The 18,527-nt window shown below is 39.4% G+C and overlaps 1 protein-coding gene and 1 long non-coding RNA gene across 2 annotated transcripts; both read right to left on the bottom strand.

Annotated features, from left to right (window-relative positions):
- Positions 1-344: 344 nt before the first annotated feature.
- LOC308074119 (uncharacterized protein) lies at positions 345-6,861 on the bottom strand. Its single transcript, XM_080413451.1, has 6 exons — positions 6,765-6,861; positions 6,218-6,550; positions 5,910-6,059; positions 3,887-3,976; positions 3,628-3,671; positions 345-664 (listed from the first exon to the last, which is right to left on the bottom strand). Exons 1-6 carry the CDS (start codon positions 6,796-6,798, stop codon positions 506-508), a joined length of 810 nt encoding a protein of 269 aa, XP_080269577.1. The 5' UTR covers positions 6,799-6,861; the 3' UTR covers positions 345-505.
- Positions 6,862-12,076: 5,215 nt separating this feature from the next.
- Positions 12,077-12,878, bottom strand: LOC308104958. The gene is made up of 3 exons (XR_013934882.1): positions 12,795-12,878; positions 12,491-12,534; positions 12,077-12,171 (listed from the first exon to the last, which is right to left on the bottom strand). It is a non-coding gene; the product is annotated as an uncharacterized lncRNA (long non-coding RNA).
- Positions 12,879-18,527: the final 5,649 nt, after the last annotated feature.

Below are 18,527 nucleotides of genomic sequence, written 5' to 3'. Positions count from 1 at the left end.
ATGTCCTCACAGGAAGATTAGTGAACTTCATGAGAGAATACAGAAAAGTTGAAGGTTTCTGGTTACCAGTGCTGGAGAAGATAATAATAAATTATTGTGATTTGATAGCATAGTGTTATGAAAGAGATAAATGTGTACAATACAAATTCAGTGACAGTCATGACAAACCTACAGATGTAAATCTAAAGTACTAAACGGTCAGTTACCCCAAATCAATTTAAACCAAACATCAAACCAACCAACCAACCGATTCACGTTTCAGACAAAAATAGGATGCAGAACACACAAAAGTTTGTTATCAAGACTTTATTAAAACCATTAACACAAATAAGTAAATGTAACAAAACGTATTACGAATCAGTGACGTAGGGGAGTGCATGATTGGATTGAGAACCAATTGAATGATAAATCTTACAAACAGAAGCCAGGAGCACAATGGGAGAGCTACAGTAAGGGAGAGTACGTATAAGTATGAATGAATGTGTTCATTGTATGGTCATACTCTTCATGGGTGATGTGGTACAATAGATGGTGTTATGACATCATAGACTTGATTGTGCTCCATAGTGGCTGGTTGGAGGCTCTGATAGATGGAATCTTGACCTGTGATCTGACAAGTAGCGCCTGATTGGATGTTCTGATAGATGGAGTCCGGATCTGTGGTCTGACAAATAAAGGGAAGAGGAAAGTTTAATTGGTCATGTACATTTGCACATACCCGGAATTTGTCTTCTGCATTTAACGCATCCTAACTTTCTGCATTGGGAAGCTACTGACCAGCATCCAGGGAACAGTTAGTGGTTCAGTGTCTTGCTAATGGACTCTTAGGATGTGATGCTAGGAGGATCTGGGATCAAACCATAAACCTGCCTCCTGAGCTACTGCCACTACTAATAGATGTGCTTTTAGGAGTAGGAAACTATGGACAGAGCAAACAAACAGGTTAAACAAATGAACACAATGTGTAGGTGTATACAATGTGTGCAAGTTGTCCTGAATGGGTTTTACTAGTAGTTGCACCACCAACAGACTGATTTAGGATCAGTCAAGAGTTTGATTTAACCTTCATTGTGGGATCGCTTTAACCTGACACCGTCAAATGGAAGAAGCTTGCGACACACATTTGTTTCACAGCCTACTTCCCATCTGAGACTCCGGTCGCAGAATCGATGACAGACAGTTTTTCTTTTTTTCAAGCTACTAGGCAGGTGATTGGATGATCCCGCCCCTAGCAGCCGCTGATTGGTTCGGACACGCAGTGTTCGGCCATCTCTACTCCCTGCGCAATCCCAGACCTCTCTGAAATCAAATGCAAATGAGATTTCCGGAGGGAGGGGGTTTACCAGGCTAGGATCGCTTTAGCGATCACACTAATGTTATCTTCACTAGTTGTCTCCGCCGAAGGTGGAGAATATGTTTTCGCTTTGTGTGAGCAAACATTGTTAGCCAAGCTAACATTGGGCAAGCTCCACGTGACACGTGTCAATTTGTTGACACCAATGCCTCTGATTGGCTAGAGGGACGCGTGACGAAATAAAATTCTATAAATAGGTGTGTCACTTCAAAAAGCCTGTACTTTTTGAAGTGAGGTAAAACAGGATCAATCAGACTTGATTGGAACAGTACCTTCAGTAAGTCCAAGTCACCCGTCTGTGCGTGTGTGTTTCCCTCTGAGAACACCTAACATTGGTCAAGCAAAGGCGCAGAAGGCCAAAGCTAAGAAAGCATACTCATCTACAATTGTAACGTAGAAGAGGACTAGAGTTGAAATGATCGCACAACAAAGCCGAACTCTTAATACGTGTCAATATGTTGACATCAATGTCTCTGATTGGCTAGAGGGACGCATGACGAAATACAATCCTATAATAAAAAGGTGTGTCACTTCAAAAAGCCGTTTACGTTTTTGAAGCGAGGTAAGACAGGATCAATCAGTCTTGATTGGAACAGTATCTTCTAGTCCAAATCACCCATCCGTGCGTGTGTGTGTCCCTTTGAGAACACCTGACATTGGTCAAGCAAAGGCGCAGAAGGCCAAAGCTAAGAAAGCATACTCATCTACAACAGTAACACAGAAGAGGACTAGAGTTGAATTGATCCCACAACAAGACCGAAATCTTAATACGTATTAATATGTTGACACCAATGCCTTTGATTGGCTAGAGGAATGCATGACGAAATACAATTCTATAAATAGGTGTGTCACTTCAAAAAAACGTTTACGTTTTTGAAGCGAGGTAAGACAGGATCAATCAGTCTTGATTGGAACAGTATCTTCTAGTCCAAATCACCCGTCCGTGCGTGTGTGTCCCTCTGAGAACACCTAACATTGGTCAAACAAAGGCGCAGAAGGCCAAAGCTGATCAAACACACCAATCAACTGCTGAAACTGTTCAAGACAATGAAGATGAAGAAGACAGACAAGTATTTAAACAAACCAGTCAATTATGACGACTCCCATATGATAGATTGCTTCAATGTAAACAGAGCATTGCTTCAATTAAACAGAGCTAAGAATCATAAAGAAAGAATGAAATTAATCAGAGACAAAAAATCGCTAAATGACAAAAGACGAAGACTAGCCATGAATGCTTACAATATGACACAGCAAAGATTGCTACAATCTCTGGAAGAAAAAGTAGAAAAGTCTGAAGAGAACATCGAAAGGAAAAAAAGGAACTGGTCAGAGTATTTAAATAATGAAAGACAACATCAACAAGCACATAACACGAGTTGTTGTTGCCTTTATTGACAGACATATAACATGTGCAATCCCAGAAGACGATGGTGTACTCAAAGAATTAGTCCTATCAGTACAAAAACACAAACATTCTACAACATGCAGAAAAAAAGGCTCCTGCAGATTCAACTTTCCACACCTTCCAAGTACTGAAACCTTAATAGCCACAGAACCTGACGAAGAAGACCAAAACACTACAGAAAAACTCCTTGAAGCAAGCCACACGTTTCTGAACAAAGTGGTTAGCTCCATGTCTAACAAGGACAATCCTGATGATATCTCATTGAAATATTTGCTGCAAGATGCATGTGTCAATGAACAGGATTACCAATGGGCACTATCAGTCATGAAGTCTGGCAAGAAGATCATACTAAAACGTCAACCAGCAGAACGGTGGATAAATTATTACAATAAAAGAATCCTGGAAACCTGGCAAGCAAATATGGACATTCAATATATATATATATCTTTCACTCTACTGTATCTCATTAGTTATTGCTATGATAATATAATTGCTATAGTCTGCTGGCGGAGACTTGTGCTCCGAGGAGCACATTTTCTAGTTATTATTATTATTATTCCGCCCGTTTTTGGATTGGTCAAGCTTCACGTGACATCACAATATAAATAATATAAATAGGTAAGACAAAATCAGGAACAGTACTTTCTAGTGTGATACTATCAACATTCTTAGCGATCCCACACTGTTTCTTCAGGAACAGTACTTTCTAGTTTAATCATGAAGTTATCTTGAGAATGAGATTAACCATTGTTGAGAGAGTTGTGACCAATACAGAGCAGCCTCAAACACAAACAAATGTCAGACAAAACAACATAAAAAACAATGTTCTGTGAAAACACAATAGCACACATGTCATAATTCTCACCTCTCCATCACCTGCAGTGGGGTTCCTGGCATGGACGGTGGACACTGGAAAATATTTCCAAAACATCTTAATTGAACTGATAATATAAGTGTAATTTGTTTCTGTGTGATTCCAAATGGAATCCCTGTACAGTAGCTTAAGGACTACTCTGCGTGTGCACGTGTGTATGTCTGCACACGTATGCGTGGGTTTTGTTGTTGTTCATTGTGCTACTTAGTTATTTGTGTGTAGTGCGTGTGAGTGTTTCTCACACACTCACCTTGTGGTTTTCTGATCCTCTTTATGTAGCAGATCAGCACTGCAACAACCACTGTCACTGCTAGTGCAACAGCTAAACCAACAAGCAAACCTAGAAGTGTGCATAATTGAGTTACTGTACAACCTTTTCAGACAGCATTTGTCTCAATCAATCAACATCATATATTCTGACATCTATCTTGTCGTGAAAAACACTGCATATCACTCAGGTAGGCACTGTTTTATTTATGAAACCATGATTAACACTTACTTATACTTTACTTTATTTTAAATACTTACAGTATATCCATTTAAAAAAAAATATACAGTGTTATAAGCAGATTGTGATGTATTATAAGTATGTTTATAAGGCATTATAGACATGGTATGCATAGCAAGTGTTACCGGGGAGATAATAAGCTGCATAAATACTGCTAACTCACTGCTACACTTTTTACCGTAAGCTGTTCTCTTCTGTTTTTACATGCACTATTTTAAACCCACAAGTACATTGACCTGTCAACCCTTACATAGAAGCCAAACATAAGTAACAGCTTCTACAAGATCAGAGCCAGTTCCTCCCCCTCACCTAGCCAGCCCCCAACCTTGACTTCCCCTCACTGCAAACGCTCAGCGTGAGGATACGATACGATAAGATAATACTTTATTGTCAAAAATTGAAAATTGTCTTGCGACCCAGCAGCCATGTATACATGCAACAATAAACAGTACACACATTTGACATGACACAAGAAAACAAAACAAAATACATACATAAAGACATACAAAGACAAGAGCAATGTCCACCCCTCAGCCTACCCCAAGCCTACAACTCCTGATTAAGCCTCAATGTCGTCTGATGGACAAAGGACCTCTTCAGTTTGACCTTATTGTATGTAGGAACACTGTATCTCCTTCCTGAAGGCAGCAACCTATATTCTCCATACAAAGCATGGCTTGTGTTTGAAGTGATATTCCTTGCCAACCTTATCATACTGTCATTATACGTAGATGTATAGAGCCTCTGAAGTGGTTGGCCAACAATCTTTGAACAAATGTTCAGTTGCTGCAGCAGTTGTGACTTTAAGGCTACAGACAGACATCCATACCAGGTGGTACTACAGTACTGAAGAACACTCATAATAACAGAAGTGAAAAACAAAAGAAGGATCTGTCTACTAGCACCAAAAGATCTCAGACGGCGAAGGAAATAGACTCTTTGCTTTGTCTTCTTACCCACTGATTCAATCTGGTCTTTCCATGACAGAAGGTGGTCAATTACTACTCCTAGGTATGTATACGAACATACCTGGTTGATCTGTTCACTATGAATAGTAATGGGGGATCTGTGTATCTCTAGTGGGGCACCAAAAACAATCTCCTCTGTCTTTTTTGTGTTAATGATAAGAGCGTTGTTATCACTCCACTCCACCACCTTATTTACTCTGTGTTGGTGCAGTCCAGGATCACTGGAACTATCCAAAAGAGAAATCAAAACTGTATCATCAGTTTGTCAGTGCGACATTCAGACAGACATTCCTCAGTACGACAGCTGTCAGTATAAAGGGTGAAAAGTACAGCTGAGCTTACACAACCCTGGGGAGCACCAACATTAGTAGGCCGTCTTCACACCCACAAGACATTGTGAATGGTCTTGGTCATCTTCACCAACGAAGGACTAACATGATATCCTCATACATTTTATGTATTTGATTATATTCTGCACGATAGACTGAGGAGCACTGTAGCTACTGTTATATACTTGATCACGCAAATATCTCAGCACCATTCTTGGGTCTTGTTTTTCAATCCAGTAAATCCAGTAGACCTAATAAGTACTGGTATACAATTGTATAATAATAATAATAATAATAATAATATTAATAATAATACTACATTTGATTTATAGCAGCTCTCCGAATGCAAGGCAATGAAGTGATTCATCATAAAATGGACCAAACAGTAAAAGACAATAATAAACTGACTATCTGTTGTATTGTTAATATACACTGCACACAAAGGATTTGAGTAAACAGACTACATACCTGAAGATGTGGAGGAAGAGGATTCATGAAGCATGGTTGTTGTGGATACGGTGGTGATCGTTGTAACATCAGGATGTTGAAGCATAGATCCGGTAGTGGTCATCTGAAGTGTTGTAACGGGAGTGATCGTCTTAGCTGTTGTAATGGGAGCTGGAAGCATTTTTGAGAACGAAAGAGGAATATATTTGATAAAGTCACGGCTTTATGTTTAAGCATTTCTATTAATATTTTGACACATGGAGAATAAAATAGAGAACACAGGCAATATTTTAAGTTAAAGTCAGTGTAAACATAAGACACACACTTACCTACATTAAGGTAGACTTCAACAAGTTCATCTCTCAGAAACAACAACTGGAACTCCATTCCACACATGTATGTTCCGGAGTCTGACATCTTGAGTTCAGCGATGGATACAAATAAGTTTTTTCCTGAGTTTCTCAAACTTACTCTATCTCTTGTTGTAGTTTCTCCAGACTTTGCCTTGGCCAAGATGTCTTCCTTGTTACATGGATTCTTACAGAAGTACTTTGTATTTTCCCAAGCAAGGGTCCCGACACCCCAGTCTGAGCAGTTGAAAGACACAACACCCCCAACATGGCCTGTTATGCTGAGAGGTGCTGTCTCCACAATACTCCACACTACAGTACAAGAGTTAAGCAAGGAAACAGCTCATCAGTATGACACACAACTTATTAATTGACAACATGATGTGAGGAGGAGTGTATTTATGCAGGGTTTCTAGATGCTCTACACAACAGTGGACAGACAAAGGATGAGACAGAGACATTGAGAGCATCATACAGACAACCACACAGGCAGAGAGACACATGAAAACAAGCAGAGGTCACTCACCAGAAAGCAAACAGTATATGTAAACATTTCTCATGATGATAACGAGCTGAAGATTACTTGTCCAGTTTTGGCCGGGAGGATATGTGACTGCCTCATACCTCCCAATGTAGGTTTCACTTCTACGCTGGGAGGGACTCTGTATGTTACCAGAGTCAACCAAACCCAACCCATCACCCCTATAAACACCCTCAGTTTTTTCCACAAATAAAAGAGTCAGCTCAAAACAAACTTTAATAATAGACAAAGGTCCGACTGTAACAAATAATTGCAAATCCCAGCAATATAAGTATTATTGTTTGATTTTATATCCTGAAATTGTCCATATATTACTTGCACATTTGCACCTACTGTATGTGAAATTTGTCCTGTGCATTTACCCCACTATAATTACACTTACCGTATATGAACTAAACAAACATCAGATTTTAAACACAGGGCAATTTAACACATATACAAGCAAATAACGTAATTAAAGGGATATTTCACTTTCAAACATGTTTGGGGTCATTTTAACATCTACTCAGGCTTTTGTGATCACCCCGGACAGTTTTTAAGTTGCTTGATTTGGTATTTAGATATTATCAGACACGTCCCCTTCCTATACAAACCCATTGTAGCTTCAAACTCCATTTTAACCACGACAGATTCATCGAAAACAGTGTACAAATATGTATACAAAAAATAAAGTAGTGAAAGTACATCAATCAGCTGATCAGTCAGTCTATCAAATACATATAAACTAAAGGGCCTCAGCATGGGACCAGACCCCTATAGCCTACAGTCTGTTTTTCATACAGTATTGTACTGCACACGCTTTTCTACAATACTTGATTTTTTGTCACTCCATGGGAGGAAGCTGATGACAAAAGATAAAAAAGAGAGAAGTATGACTTAAGTAACCTCCTGTCAGTTTCATCATCAACTTCATGTTGAAATGTGTTTGTGTAGATAATGTATAGCACCCTTTGTCGGGTGCTATACAGACGTAGACCGCCTATACTAAGCTGAAGAACCAGTAGAGAATCTCTAACGAACCATACAGCACCTGAACATGTTCAGATGCTGTGAGATATTTTTGGGTCTTTTTCTGCCTTTATTGATAGTACACAGTAGAGAGAGACAGGGAGTGACACGCAGAAAAGGTCTCCGGGCTCAGGAATGGAACCCCCAACTCACTGACAGGCTGCATTAGAGCCTACAGTATATGTGGTGGAAAAAGTATTCAAATGTTTCACTTAAGTAAAAGTATCAATACTGCAATGTAGAAGTACTTTATATCTGCAAAGTAACTACTGTAGTAACTAAAGTTTTCAAATAATTGTAGTGGAGTAAAAGTACAATATTTGCCTCTGAGATGTAGTGGAGTAGAAGTAAAAGTATTGGAAATGGGAAATACTCAAGTAAAGTACAAATCCCTCAAAATTGTACTTAAGTACAGTACTTAAATAATTGTACTTAGTTACTTGCCACCACTGGGTATGCGACTTAACCGCCAGGCCAGCGGCGCCCCTCTGAACAGGTTCTTTGTGCAGCAGGTGCTATATAGCACTACAACCTCCGCAAGGAGCCGCTGAAGAACCAATATGTGAATGGACAAAAAAGTGCCAAAATAATAATCTAAAGTAGATACAAAAACACGGAATTAAATGTAAGCCTAAAGATGTGCAATGATTCTCAAAGTGCTGCTTGTGTTAATAATTGTAAAACACACTAAGGTGGAATCTCATAACGTCTTTGAGATTTTATTCCTGTGACAACTTGGCCGCTGTCATCGGTTTGAGCACTGTCATCGGTTTGAGCACTGTCTCTGCGACTTCTGTGGTTCAAGGCTGTGATAATAGCAAAAAACACACAAAAGGTTGTCATCAAAAGAAAACCTTTTATTAAAACTATGTATGTATGGGTTTGTAAGCAAAGAAGATTTTACAAAATCAGTATAAATCAATAATGTAGGGAAGAGCATGGATCAAACGAACAGAAAGGAGCACATGTAGGAGCTGAGAGAGTGAGATAATGAGGTGATTATAAGGTCATACTCTTCATGGGTGATGGGTGGTACTGTGGATTGTGTTATGACACCATAGACTTGATTCTGATCCATAGTTGGTTGGTTGGAGGCTCTGAGGCTCTGATGCTAGGAGGAGCTGGGATCAAACCATAAACCTGCCTCCTGAGATACTGCCACTACCAATAGATGTGCTTTTAAGAGTAGGAAACCATGGACAGAGCAAACAAACATCTTAAACAAACACAGTGTGTACTGTGTGTACAATGAGCACTTGTTCTTGTGACTACTATTCTCCACTAGCCTCGGAAACCCATGCCTTTTTCTCCACAGACTAATGACAAAAATGTGACTCTTGTTCTTATGTCTCTCATCTTTCACACCTGCTGGGTTCTGTCTGTCTGTCTGTCTGTCTGTCTGTCTGTCTGTCTGTTATGTATTTATGTCTAAGCATTTCTACTATTATTTTGATCCATTCTCTCTCAAAGTCTCTGTCTTTCTGTCTGTCTGTCTGTCTGTCTGTCTGTCTGTCTGTCTGTCTGTCTGTCTGTCTGTCTGTCTGTCTGTCTGTCTCTCTCTCTCTCTCTCTCTCTCTCTCTCTCTCTCTCTCTCTCTCTCTCTCTCTCTCTCTCTCTCTCTCTCTCTCTCCCCCCCCACCTCTCCCCCGTTTCAAGTTATGTATAATAAAATACAGAACATATTTTAAATTAATGTAAATATGATGTTTATCATTTAAGAACAGTAGCTACAGACTTACCATCTTTAACATTAAGGTGCACTTGTATGAATACATCCTTCACATGTTTTTTATCCAGTCCACATTGATACGTTCCAGAATCTGACTTCTTGAGTTTAGTGATAGATACAACTAAGTAGTTTCCTGTATTTCTTAAAATTATTCTATCATATCTTTTAGTTTCTCCAGCTTCTGCCTTGGCAGTGATGTCTTCATCTGTGCTGCATGGACCTTTACAGAGGTACTTTGTATAACTCTCTTTGTTGTGCAGACTCCAGGCATCCTCCCAGGAGCAGGTGAAAGACACTTCACAGTACAAGAGATAACCAAGAAAACAGCTCATCAGTATGACACACAACTTATTCATTCACAACATGATGTGAGGAGAGTATTTTTGCAGAGGGTTTCTAGGTGCTCTACACAAGAGGTCACTCACCAGAAAGCAAACAGTAAATGTAGACATTTCTCATGATGACAACGAGCTGAAGATGACATGTCTAGATCTGGCCGGGAGGATATGCCTCCCAATGTAGGTTTCACTTCTACATTGGGAGGGAACTGATGACAAAAAGATTAAAAAAAAGAGAAGTATGACTAAGTAACCTCCTGTCAGTTTCATCATCAACTTCATGTTGAAATTTGTTGTCCATGTACTGTAGATAATATCTCACACTAAACAAAAATGAAACTAAAAGACAGCACTAAAAGAGGTTATTTTGCTGATAATCATGATGGGAACCACTTTTGGTACTAGGATACAGTAGCACCTATCTTAAATGTGCTATACAGCACCTTTGTCAGGTGCTATACAGAACCATTATACATAGCCTATACTAAGCTGTATTGCCTGTTTGCCATTAAGCTACTGTATTGATCAACGTCCAGGGAATAGTTAGTGGTTCAGTGTCTTGCTCAAGGACTTAAATGTGATGCCAGGAGGAGCTGGGATCGAACCAGAAACCTTTACAGGGTTTTAATCTGGCCTGTGGCAATTTGCTTCTCATAACTTTCATTTCATTTATCAGCCTCAACTTGATAGTTCCAGTTCCAATTTTGTCAGAACATATAGTTATTTAACACTTCTTTTAACAAAGGAATATCACTTACCCTACCTTTAACCTTTTAATGTTTTTTTTTATAAATGAATGCCTTTGTTATACTACGGTGTCACACAAATGAAGTGAAAATAGCAGATCTACAATCTCAAAACGCATCGCATTGCAAGCATTTTCATCTGCTATTTTTGTTATTTTGTCATTCGAATCCTAAGTAATAGTTTTGGACATATGAGGTTTCCACCCGACAGCCACGATTTGTTCATTGTATGTGTAAAAAATTATATAGTAGTGAAAGCACATCAATCAGCTGATCAGTCAGTCTATCAAAGAAATAATATAAACTAAAGGGCCTCAGCATGGGACCAGACCCCTACAGTCTGTTTTGCATATCATACAGTATTACAGGCTTGACAATACTTGCTTTTTTGTGAATCCATGGGAGGAAATTGATGACCAAAAGATATTAAAAAAAGAGAGAAGCATGACTAAGTAACCTGACAGTTTAATTGTGAACATGTTGAAATATGTTGCAGGAGTAGATCATATCTCCAACAATTAAATGTAACTGGAGTGCACAATGCAAGGAACTAACTTAAGTCTAAAGTTGTACAATAATTCTCAAAGTGCTGCTTATTAACACACTAAGGTGGACTCTCATACTGTGACAGCTTGTCCGCTCTCATCAGTCTGAGCACTGTCTCAGTAACTGGGTTCAAAAACACACAAGGTTGTCACCAAAGGAAGATATTTTATTAAAAACGTGTACAAAAGTAGGTGGAGTAAATTTAACAAAATCAGTATAAATCAGTGATGTAGGGATAAGTGCATGGGTCAAACAAACAGAAAGAAGCACATGTAGGAGTAGCCCCTACGGAACCTCTCCCTCCGCTAAGTAGCTCCGAGATGAGGTCCCTCGTCGGTTCCTGCCGTTTGCGGTCGACATTGTCGCACATTTTCCACTTTACATGTTTCTTACCCCTTTCTGCACATCGTATCCAAAAAGCAAAGCATTTGCGCCACTCTCTCAGATGTTTTAAGTTCTAGCGGAACATAACAGCTTCCAACGAGTTGAAGAAAGTATTTAATTTGCCTCGGTTTTCATCCGGTTACATGTTTTTAAGACATTGCGCAAGAGTTGCGCCCGTAGAGATAACATTACTGATTACCCTACTGATCAAATGTTGAATTGCATCTTCTAATGCAAAATATTATGGAACCGGATGAAAACCGAGGCAAATTAAATACTTTCTACAACTCGTTGGAAGCTGTTATGTTCCGCTAGAACTTAAAACATCTGAGAGAGTGGCGCAAATGCTTTGCTTTTTGGATACGATGTGCAGAAAGGGGTAAGAAACATGTAAAGTGGAAAATGTGCGACAATGTCGACCGCAAACGGCAGGAACCGACGAGGGACCTCATCTCGGAGCTACTTAGCGGAGGGAGAGGTTCCGTAGGGGCTAATGTAGCTGAGAGAGTGAGAGAGAATGTGGTGATTATAAGGCCACACTCTCATGGGCGATGTGGTACTGTAGATGGTGTTATGACACAATAGACTTGATTCTGATCCATAGTGGCTGGTTGGAGGCTCTCATAGTCTGGACCTGTGATCTGAGACATATAGGGGAGGGGAGGGAGAATTTCAGAGAAAAGAACATAAGAACAACATAAATAGCCTACAGTATAAGGCTGCAACTAGATACGTACTTTATCCAGCTAACGAAATTAATTTGTTAGCAGCAGCTCTCATAGAGACATCAATAAAAACACATTATAATAAAATAAATAAATTGTGAAAGCAAAAAAGCTAAATCCCACCCAAATGAATTATTTTGTATGCAAAAACCTACTACAATGAAAACAACACAACACAAGAGTTACACTATAAAAGAACAATGAAGAATCATATTAACACTGTCATAATACTCACCTCTCCATCATCTTCAGTGGGGTTCCTGGCTCTGGGGATGGACACTGGAAAATAATAAATAATATACAAAACATGCTCATTTAACTGATAATAATAATATAAATTATATACAAATAATTGTGTGTGTGTGTGTGTGTGTGTGTGTGTGTGTGTGTGTGTGTGTGTGTGTGTGTGTGTGTGTGTGTGTGTGTGTGTGTGTGTGTGTGTGTGTGTGTGTGTGTGTGTGTGTGTGTGTGTGTGTGTGTGTGTGTGTGTGTGTGTGTGTGTGTGTGTGTGTGTGTGTGTGTGTGTGTGACTCACTCACCTTGTGTTATGACATCATAGACTTGATTGCGATACATAGTGGCTGGTTGGAGGCTCTGATGGATGGAGTCTGGACCTGTGATCTGACAAGTAAGGAGAAAGTTTAATTGGTCACAGTGGTGTAAAAAGTACTCAATTTATTTACATAGGTACAAGAATCAATACCGCAATGTATAGAGATAGTACAAGTCCTGTATTAGTACAACATTTACTTGAGTAAAAGTACAAAAGTATTGGCATCAAAATATACTTAAAGTACCAAAAGAAAAAGTACTCATTTACGTTTCACAATATTTTTTTCTTCTTCTTTTTAATGTATAAAAATCTTTTGGAAATAGCAGATCTACAGCGTGTTGCAAAGCAACGCCTTGTAGATCTGCTATTTTCAAACAGCCAAAGTATAAAATAGTGGTTAATGCATGGATAATAATCTATTCTAACTCTATAAAGTAACTAGATACTAAAGTTTTCAAATTGTAATGGAGTAGAAGTACAATATTTGCCTCTGAGATGTAGTGGAGTATATGTATAAGGTATTTAAAATTCTGCATTTAACACATCAGTAGAGAGCTAGTCAGTGTCCATGCAACAATTAGGAGTTCCCAGAGACCGAGAGATTTGACCAAGAAAGAGCTTAGAACACAAACACATTTCAACCAAAACGAAAAACAATGTACAGTACAGTGAAAACAACACAACAACACACAAGTTACACCAGAACAAAGAACAATGAAGAATCATAAGAAAACTGTGATAATACTCACCTCTCCACCATCTAGAGTGGGCGTCCTGGCACTGATGATGACCGCTGGAAAATATATACAAAGGATGTGTTATTTGTTCCTGTACGAGTCAAAGGGGAATCCCCCCTCTGGCAGAGGGAGATATTAGTAGCCTGACATGGTCAGACTAATATCACATCCAAGGGGCGGTTACAAACAGATTCAAACGTCACTGCAAAAAAAAATCCCACTTTGAATAGTGGGCTCATAACTCTGGGGTAAGCGAAAAGTAAAAGTGTGTGCGTGGGTGCTTGTGCGTGAGCGTGTCTCACCTTGTGGTTTTTTGATCCTCTTTATGTAGAACATCAGCGCTGCTGCCACCACTGTCACAGCTAGTGCAACTGCCAACAAGCCAACAATCAAACCTAGAAGTCTGCTTAATTTAGTTACATCAGCACCTGGTGGACACATTTGCAGAAGAACAGGCACATGCACGGGGGTCTAATTATAATTAAAACAATGTTATCTCCATCATGCAGGACAATTCAAAAACATGCAAATAATTTCTGAAGCAGGTAGTAATGTTTTGCTAAATTTCTATGAATGTATTGGTTAGTCATCCCATACAGCCAATTAAAAGTGTTTTATTGTTTGACAATGTTGCAGTGTGTTCTCTCTGAATCAAACAGAAAAAGACAATAACAAACTAACTCTCTTTGACTATCTGCTGAATTACTATTGCAGTACGCACTGCACACAAAGGATTTGAGTAAACAGACTGCATACCAGCCCCTAAAGACGAGGAGGAAGAGGTTTCATGAAGTGTAGATGTGGGAGTGGTCATCTTAGCTGCTGTATCGGGAGCTGGAAGCATGTTTGAGAACAAAAGAGCAATATATTTATCAAGTCATTTATTTATGTCTAAGAAAATCTGGTATTATATTGACAAATCAATAATGTGTAAGATATAGAGAATAAAATACAGAACACAGGCAATATTATTGTACAGTTCAGTAGTGACTGAGGCACAGTAGTTACACACTTACCATCTTTAACATCAAGGTGCACTTCTATATACGAATCCTGTAAACGTCTCTCCAGTCCACATGTATATGTTCCAGAGTCTGACTTTTTGAGTTTAGTGATGGATACAAATAAGTCTCTTCCTGAGTTTCTTAAACATATTCTATCTATTGTTATAGTTTGTCCAGAATTGGCCTTGGCCAAGATGTCTTTATTGTTGCATGGATTCTTACAGAGGTACTTTGTATTACCCTCAGTGGAGGTCCAGACATCCCAGTTTGAGCAGTTGAAAGACACATCACCCCCAACATGTCCGGTTATGTTGAGAGGTGTTGTCTCCACAATACTCCACACTACAGTATAAGAGATAACCAAGGAAACAGCTCATTAGTATGACAAACAACTTATTAATTCACAACATGATGTTAGGATTGTATTTTTGCAGAAGGTTTCTAGATGCTCTACACAACAGTGGACAGACAAAGGATGAGACAGAGACATTGAGAGCATCATACAGATGCTCAGAGACAGAGACAACCACACAGAGACACATGAAAACAAGCAGAGGTCACTCACCAGAAAGAAAGCAGTAAATGTAGACATTTCTCATGATGACAACGAGCTGAAGATGACTTGTCCAGTTCTGGTAGGAGAGGGTATGTGACTTCCTCATACATAGGCGTTGGCTTTAATTTTACACAGGGAGGGACAGTATACGATTATGGTACCCAAGGTCCCAGCATCCGGCTTTGAAATTGAGTCTATATAGGAAGTGACAGTTCATATGAATGGCCTGTAGTTTCTTTAGACTTGGTAAATTATGGTCCCATTTATTTTAGAATTGATGATAAAGTAGGGTATGCTGTAGGACGGGCGGGATGATTTGATTGACAAGCTACACAACCAATAGCATTCATTTCCTGCCCCCGCTCTTGAGTGACAAGCTACCCAACCAATTTCCTGATACTGTCTTTGTGCTCATAGCTGACAGCAGCATCGTTGAGTCTTTTTCGTGTCATTGTGGATCGTAGGATTTTTTTGTTGTTTCAGGGGCAGTAAAACTTCACTCAGCCTCTGAAAGAGGAACCACCAACATCACACCTCACACTTATTTTAATCAGCAGCTTCAGTACAGAAGTTGAATGCATATTTGTCAACTCAGTTGATTTGAGTGATTTTACTTTCTTTTTCTTTGGAAACTGGAAACATGCTTGGAAACTGGAAACAACGTGCATTGAAAACACGCATTGCTGAACACAGGAGTACAATACGTAATGGGGACGAAAAAAGCCCAGTAGCCTTACATTTTAAAAAGGCACACCACAATGTCTCATCTTTAAGATACCTAGGAATAGAGAAAGTGCATCTTCCGAGACGAGGGGGAGATATAGACAATCTCCTACTGAGGAGGGAAGTATGGTGGATCCATTATCTTAAAACTATGGCACCAACAGGACTCAATGAGGACTTTGATATTAGGCCATATTTATAAACAAGCCAAGGAAGGGAGTTGTGTATGTGTAGGTTATAAAACGTTAACTGTTCTTTTCCCTTTTGTGTTTTTTTGCTTGTAACTTGTGGTACACAGTGGCTAGGTTTTGGACCGGGTCAAAAAGATATATAGTTTTTAAGGAGTATTCCTTGAGAAATGCATTTCATGAAATGTATTTTTTTGGAGGAATATTTTTTGGAAAATATTTGTCAGCAGATAGTAAGCTTAGTCCTTATTACCTGTCTGTTGAATCAAATGAATTGAGTCTTCTACTGTTTTTAATACTTGTATCTTTACTAAAGTCTTTTTTCTAAAAAAAAATCACACCCTGTGTGAAGTGGGCGGTGTCTCGCTAGCTAATCACAATACTGAATGGAGTCAACCAATCATGTACAAAAGATAAATACATTTATTGAAACACTCTTTATGATGGACGAAACCATAACTTTACAAAAACCAATTTATGGTTTTTGTAAAGTTATGGTTGCTTATATAGGGCTATGCACATGTGTCATGTGACACTGGCCAATCACAGTCCTGAATAGATTGTGATTGGCCAATCACAGCGCAGGATAATTGTACTTTTCCAAACCTCACTTTTAGGGCCGGTTTCACTGCCCAAGATATTTGTACATTTTTCCAAATCTCACTTATAGGGGCGGTTTCACCGACCAAAAATGGTTGTAAAAAATCAAGAAAATGTTCTAAAAATACTTTGTAAAATGTAAAAGATGAAATGTTGTCTTTTGATAAGTTGTCTCTTGACAAAATGTTTATCAAGTCTTGGTACCGCCCCTGATCACCAGGTGGGGCTGGTAACCAAAATCATTTGTTCCTGTATAAAAAGAGGTCATTTCCTGTTCTTGTTTATACTTGAAAAAGACCGAAAGGGTCGAAACGTCGTATCAGCCAGCTGTTTGTTGTGAAATAAAACCTGGAGCATCAAAGTGAGTTGCGAGCCATATCTTTGTTTTATCATTACTGTCGTTACAGTTCAAAGCTCAGCGCCAAGGAACGGAGGATGTGCGTTATTTTATGTTTTTGGAAACTGGAAACACTCATGACACCTCCACACCTCCATTTTCCGAACGCAAAAATGTTTTTCTTACACAAATTAAGAGTTCAGCACCACGGACAGCGATCGTGTCATTTTGGAACATATCAATTATCAATAGCTAGAAGGTTTAGACAGAGTGGCACTATACCTGCTAATCTGTCTCCCTGACCCCAATGAATGTAACAATAGTAGTGGGGATGCATCGCAGAGCTAGTCAGGCTCATTTGGAGTTGCAACAGGAGGAGGAGGAGAGCAGGCAAAATATGTATCTAATTTAGGCAGTATAGACATTGCTTGTTCAATTTTGTTCTTTGTTCTTTATGCTTTTGGGGAATTTTAGCTCCACTTTTGTGTTTTTATCAACTGATTTCACTCCTTTGTTGACAATGCTGCACCTGCACTCACTGTTGACAAGTAATTGATGATGATGTTGCAGCAATGGACTTTTTTGATAGCTACAGTATTGATGACGATTTATACATTTAAAAAATACATTTTGGAGAAAATGTAGGCGATTCACTTGTAAATGTGCATGTTGTCAAGTTAACTCACTGTGAGTGTGCAAATGGTAACAATCCTAATATAAACTAAAGGTCGAAGTCCTGGGCCCGGGGGCAACTGCCCAGGGCCGGACTAACCCTTTGTGGTGCCCTGCGGACTAGAAAGGTTCGGTGTCCCCCAGGACAGGTTTTTGTCAATGGGGGGTGGAAGGCTGCAGACGCAATTCTACGTGGCACTATTTCGGACAGTATTTTGGCGCTGTTACTTGCAAAAGTCTGGTCTTTCTTTTTTGGCCCAGGCGTTTGGTGACCCCTTAAGGCTGTGCATTAAGCTGGGCCTGACAGCCTCTCCAGGCCTCCCTGAAACTCTGGCCCTGTGCTGAAAAATGTAGCTATTACCAACTGTCTATTTTTGGGCGGTGAAACCGCCCCTATAAGTGAGATTTGGAAAAATGTACATTTATCTTGCGCTGTGATCTGGGCCCAGGAAATTTGTACAATTATCCTGCGCTGTGATTGGCCAATCACAGTCTATTCAGGACTGTGATTGGCCAGTGTCACATGACACATGTGCATAGACATATATAAGTAACCATAACTTGAAAAAAACCAAAAATTTGTTTTTTTCAAGTTATGGTTCCGTCCATCATAAAGAGTGTTTCAATAAATGTATTTATTTTTTGTACATGATTGGTTGACTCCATTCAGTATTGTGATTAGCTAGCAAGACACCGCCCACTTCACACAGGGTGTGATTTTTGTTACTTCTTCAAAATTACCACCGGTTATGGTTTTGAAGTGTGACTCTGTTGGAAACTAGAAAAAGTGCTCCTCGGAGCACAGGTCTCCGCCAGGTCAGGTACGTTATTGTGGCCTCCTGGTGGCGCTATAATAGGCCAATGTGAAAAGGGTGCCATTTCTTCTTAGGCCTTTCACGGCA

The sequence above is a fragment of the Gymnoscopelus braueri genome (assembly GCF_963280865.1).
Source record: "Gymnoscopelus braueri genome assembly, chromosome: 2".
Lineage (NCBI taxonomy): Eukaryota > Metazoa > Chordata > Actinopteri > Myctophiformes > Myctophidae > Gymnoscopelus > Gymnoscopelus braueri.
This window is presented reverse-complemented; position numbering and strand designations above follow the sequence as displayed.

Excerpts from the sequence above, each read along its gene's own strand:
- LOC308074119 (XM_080413451.1), bottom strand. The coding sequence starts at position 6,798 with ATGAGAAATGTTTACATATACTGTTTGCTTTCTG. Across the intron at positions 6,551-6,764 it reads CATATACTGTTTGCTTTCTG|TGTGGAGTATTGTGGAGACA; the intron begins GTGAGTGACCTC and ends CTTGTACTGTAG. Across the intron at positions 665-3,627 it reads CCACTGCAGGTGATGGAGAG|ACCACAGATCCGGACTCCAT; the intron begins GTGAGAATTATG and ends TTTATTTGTCAG.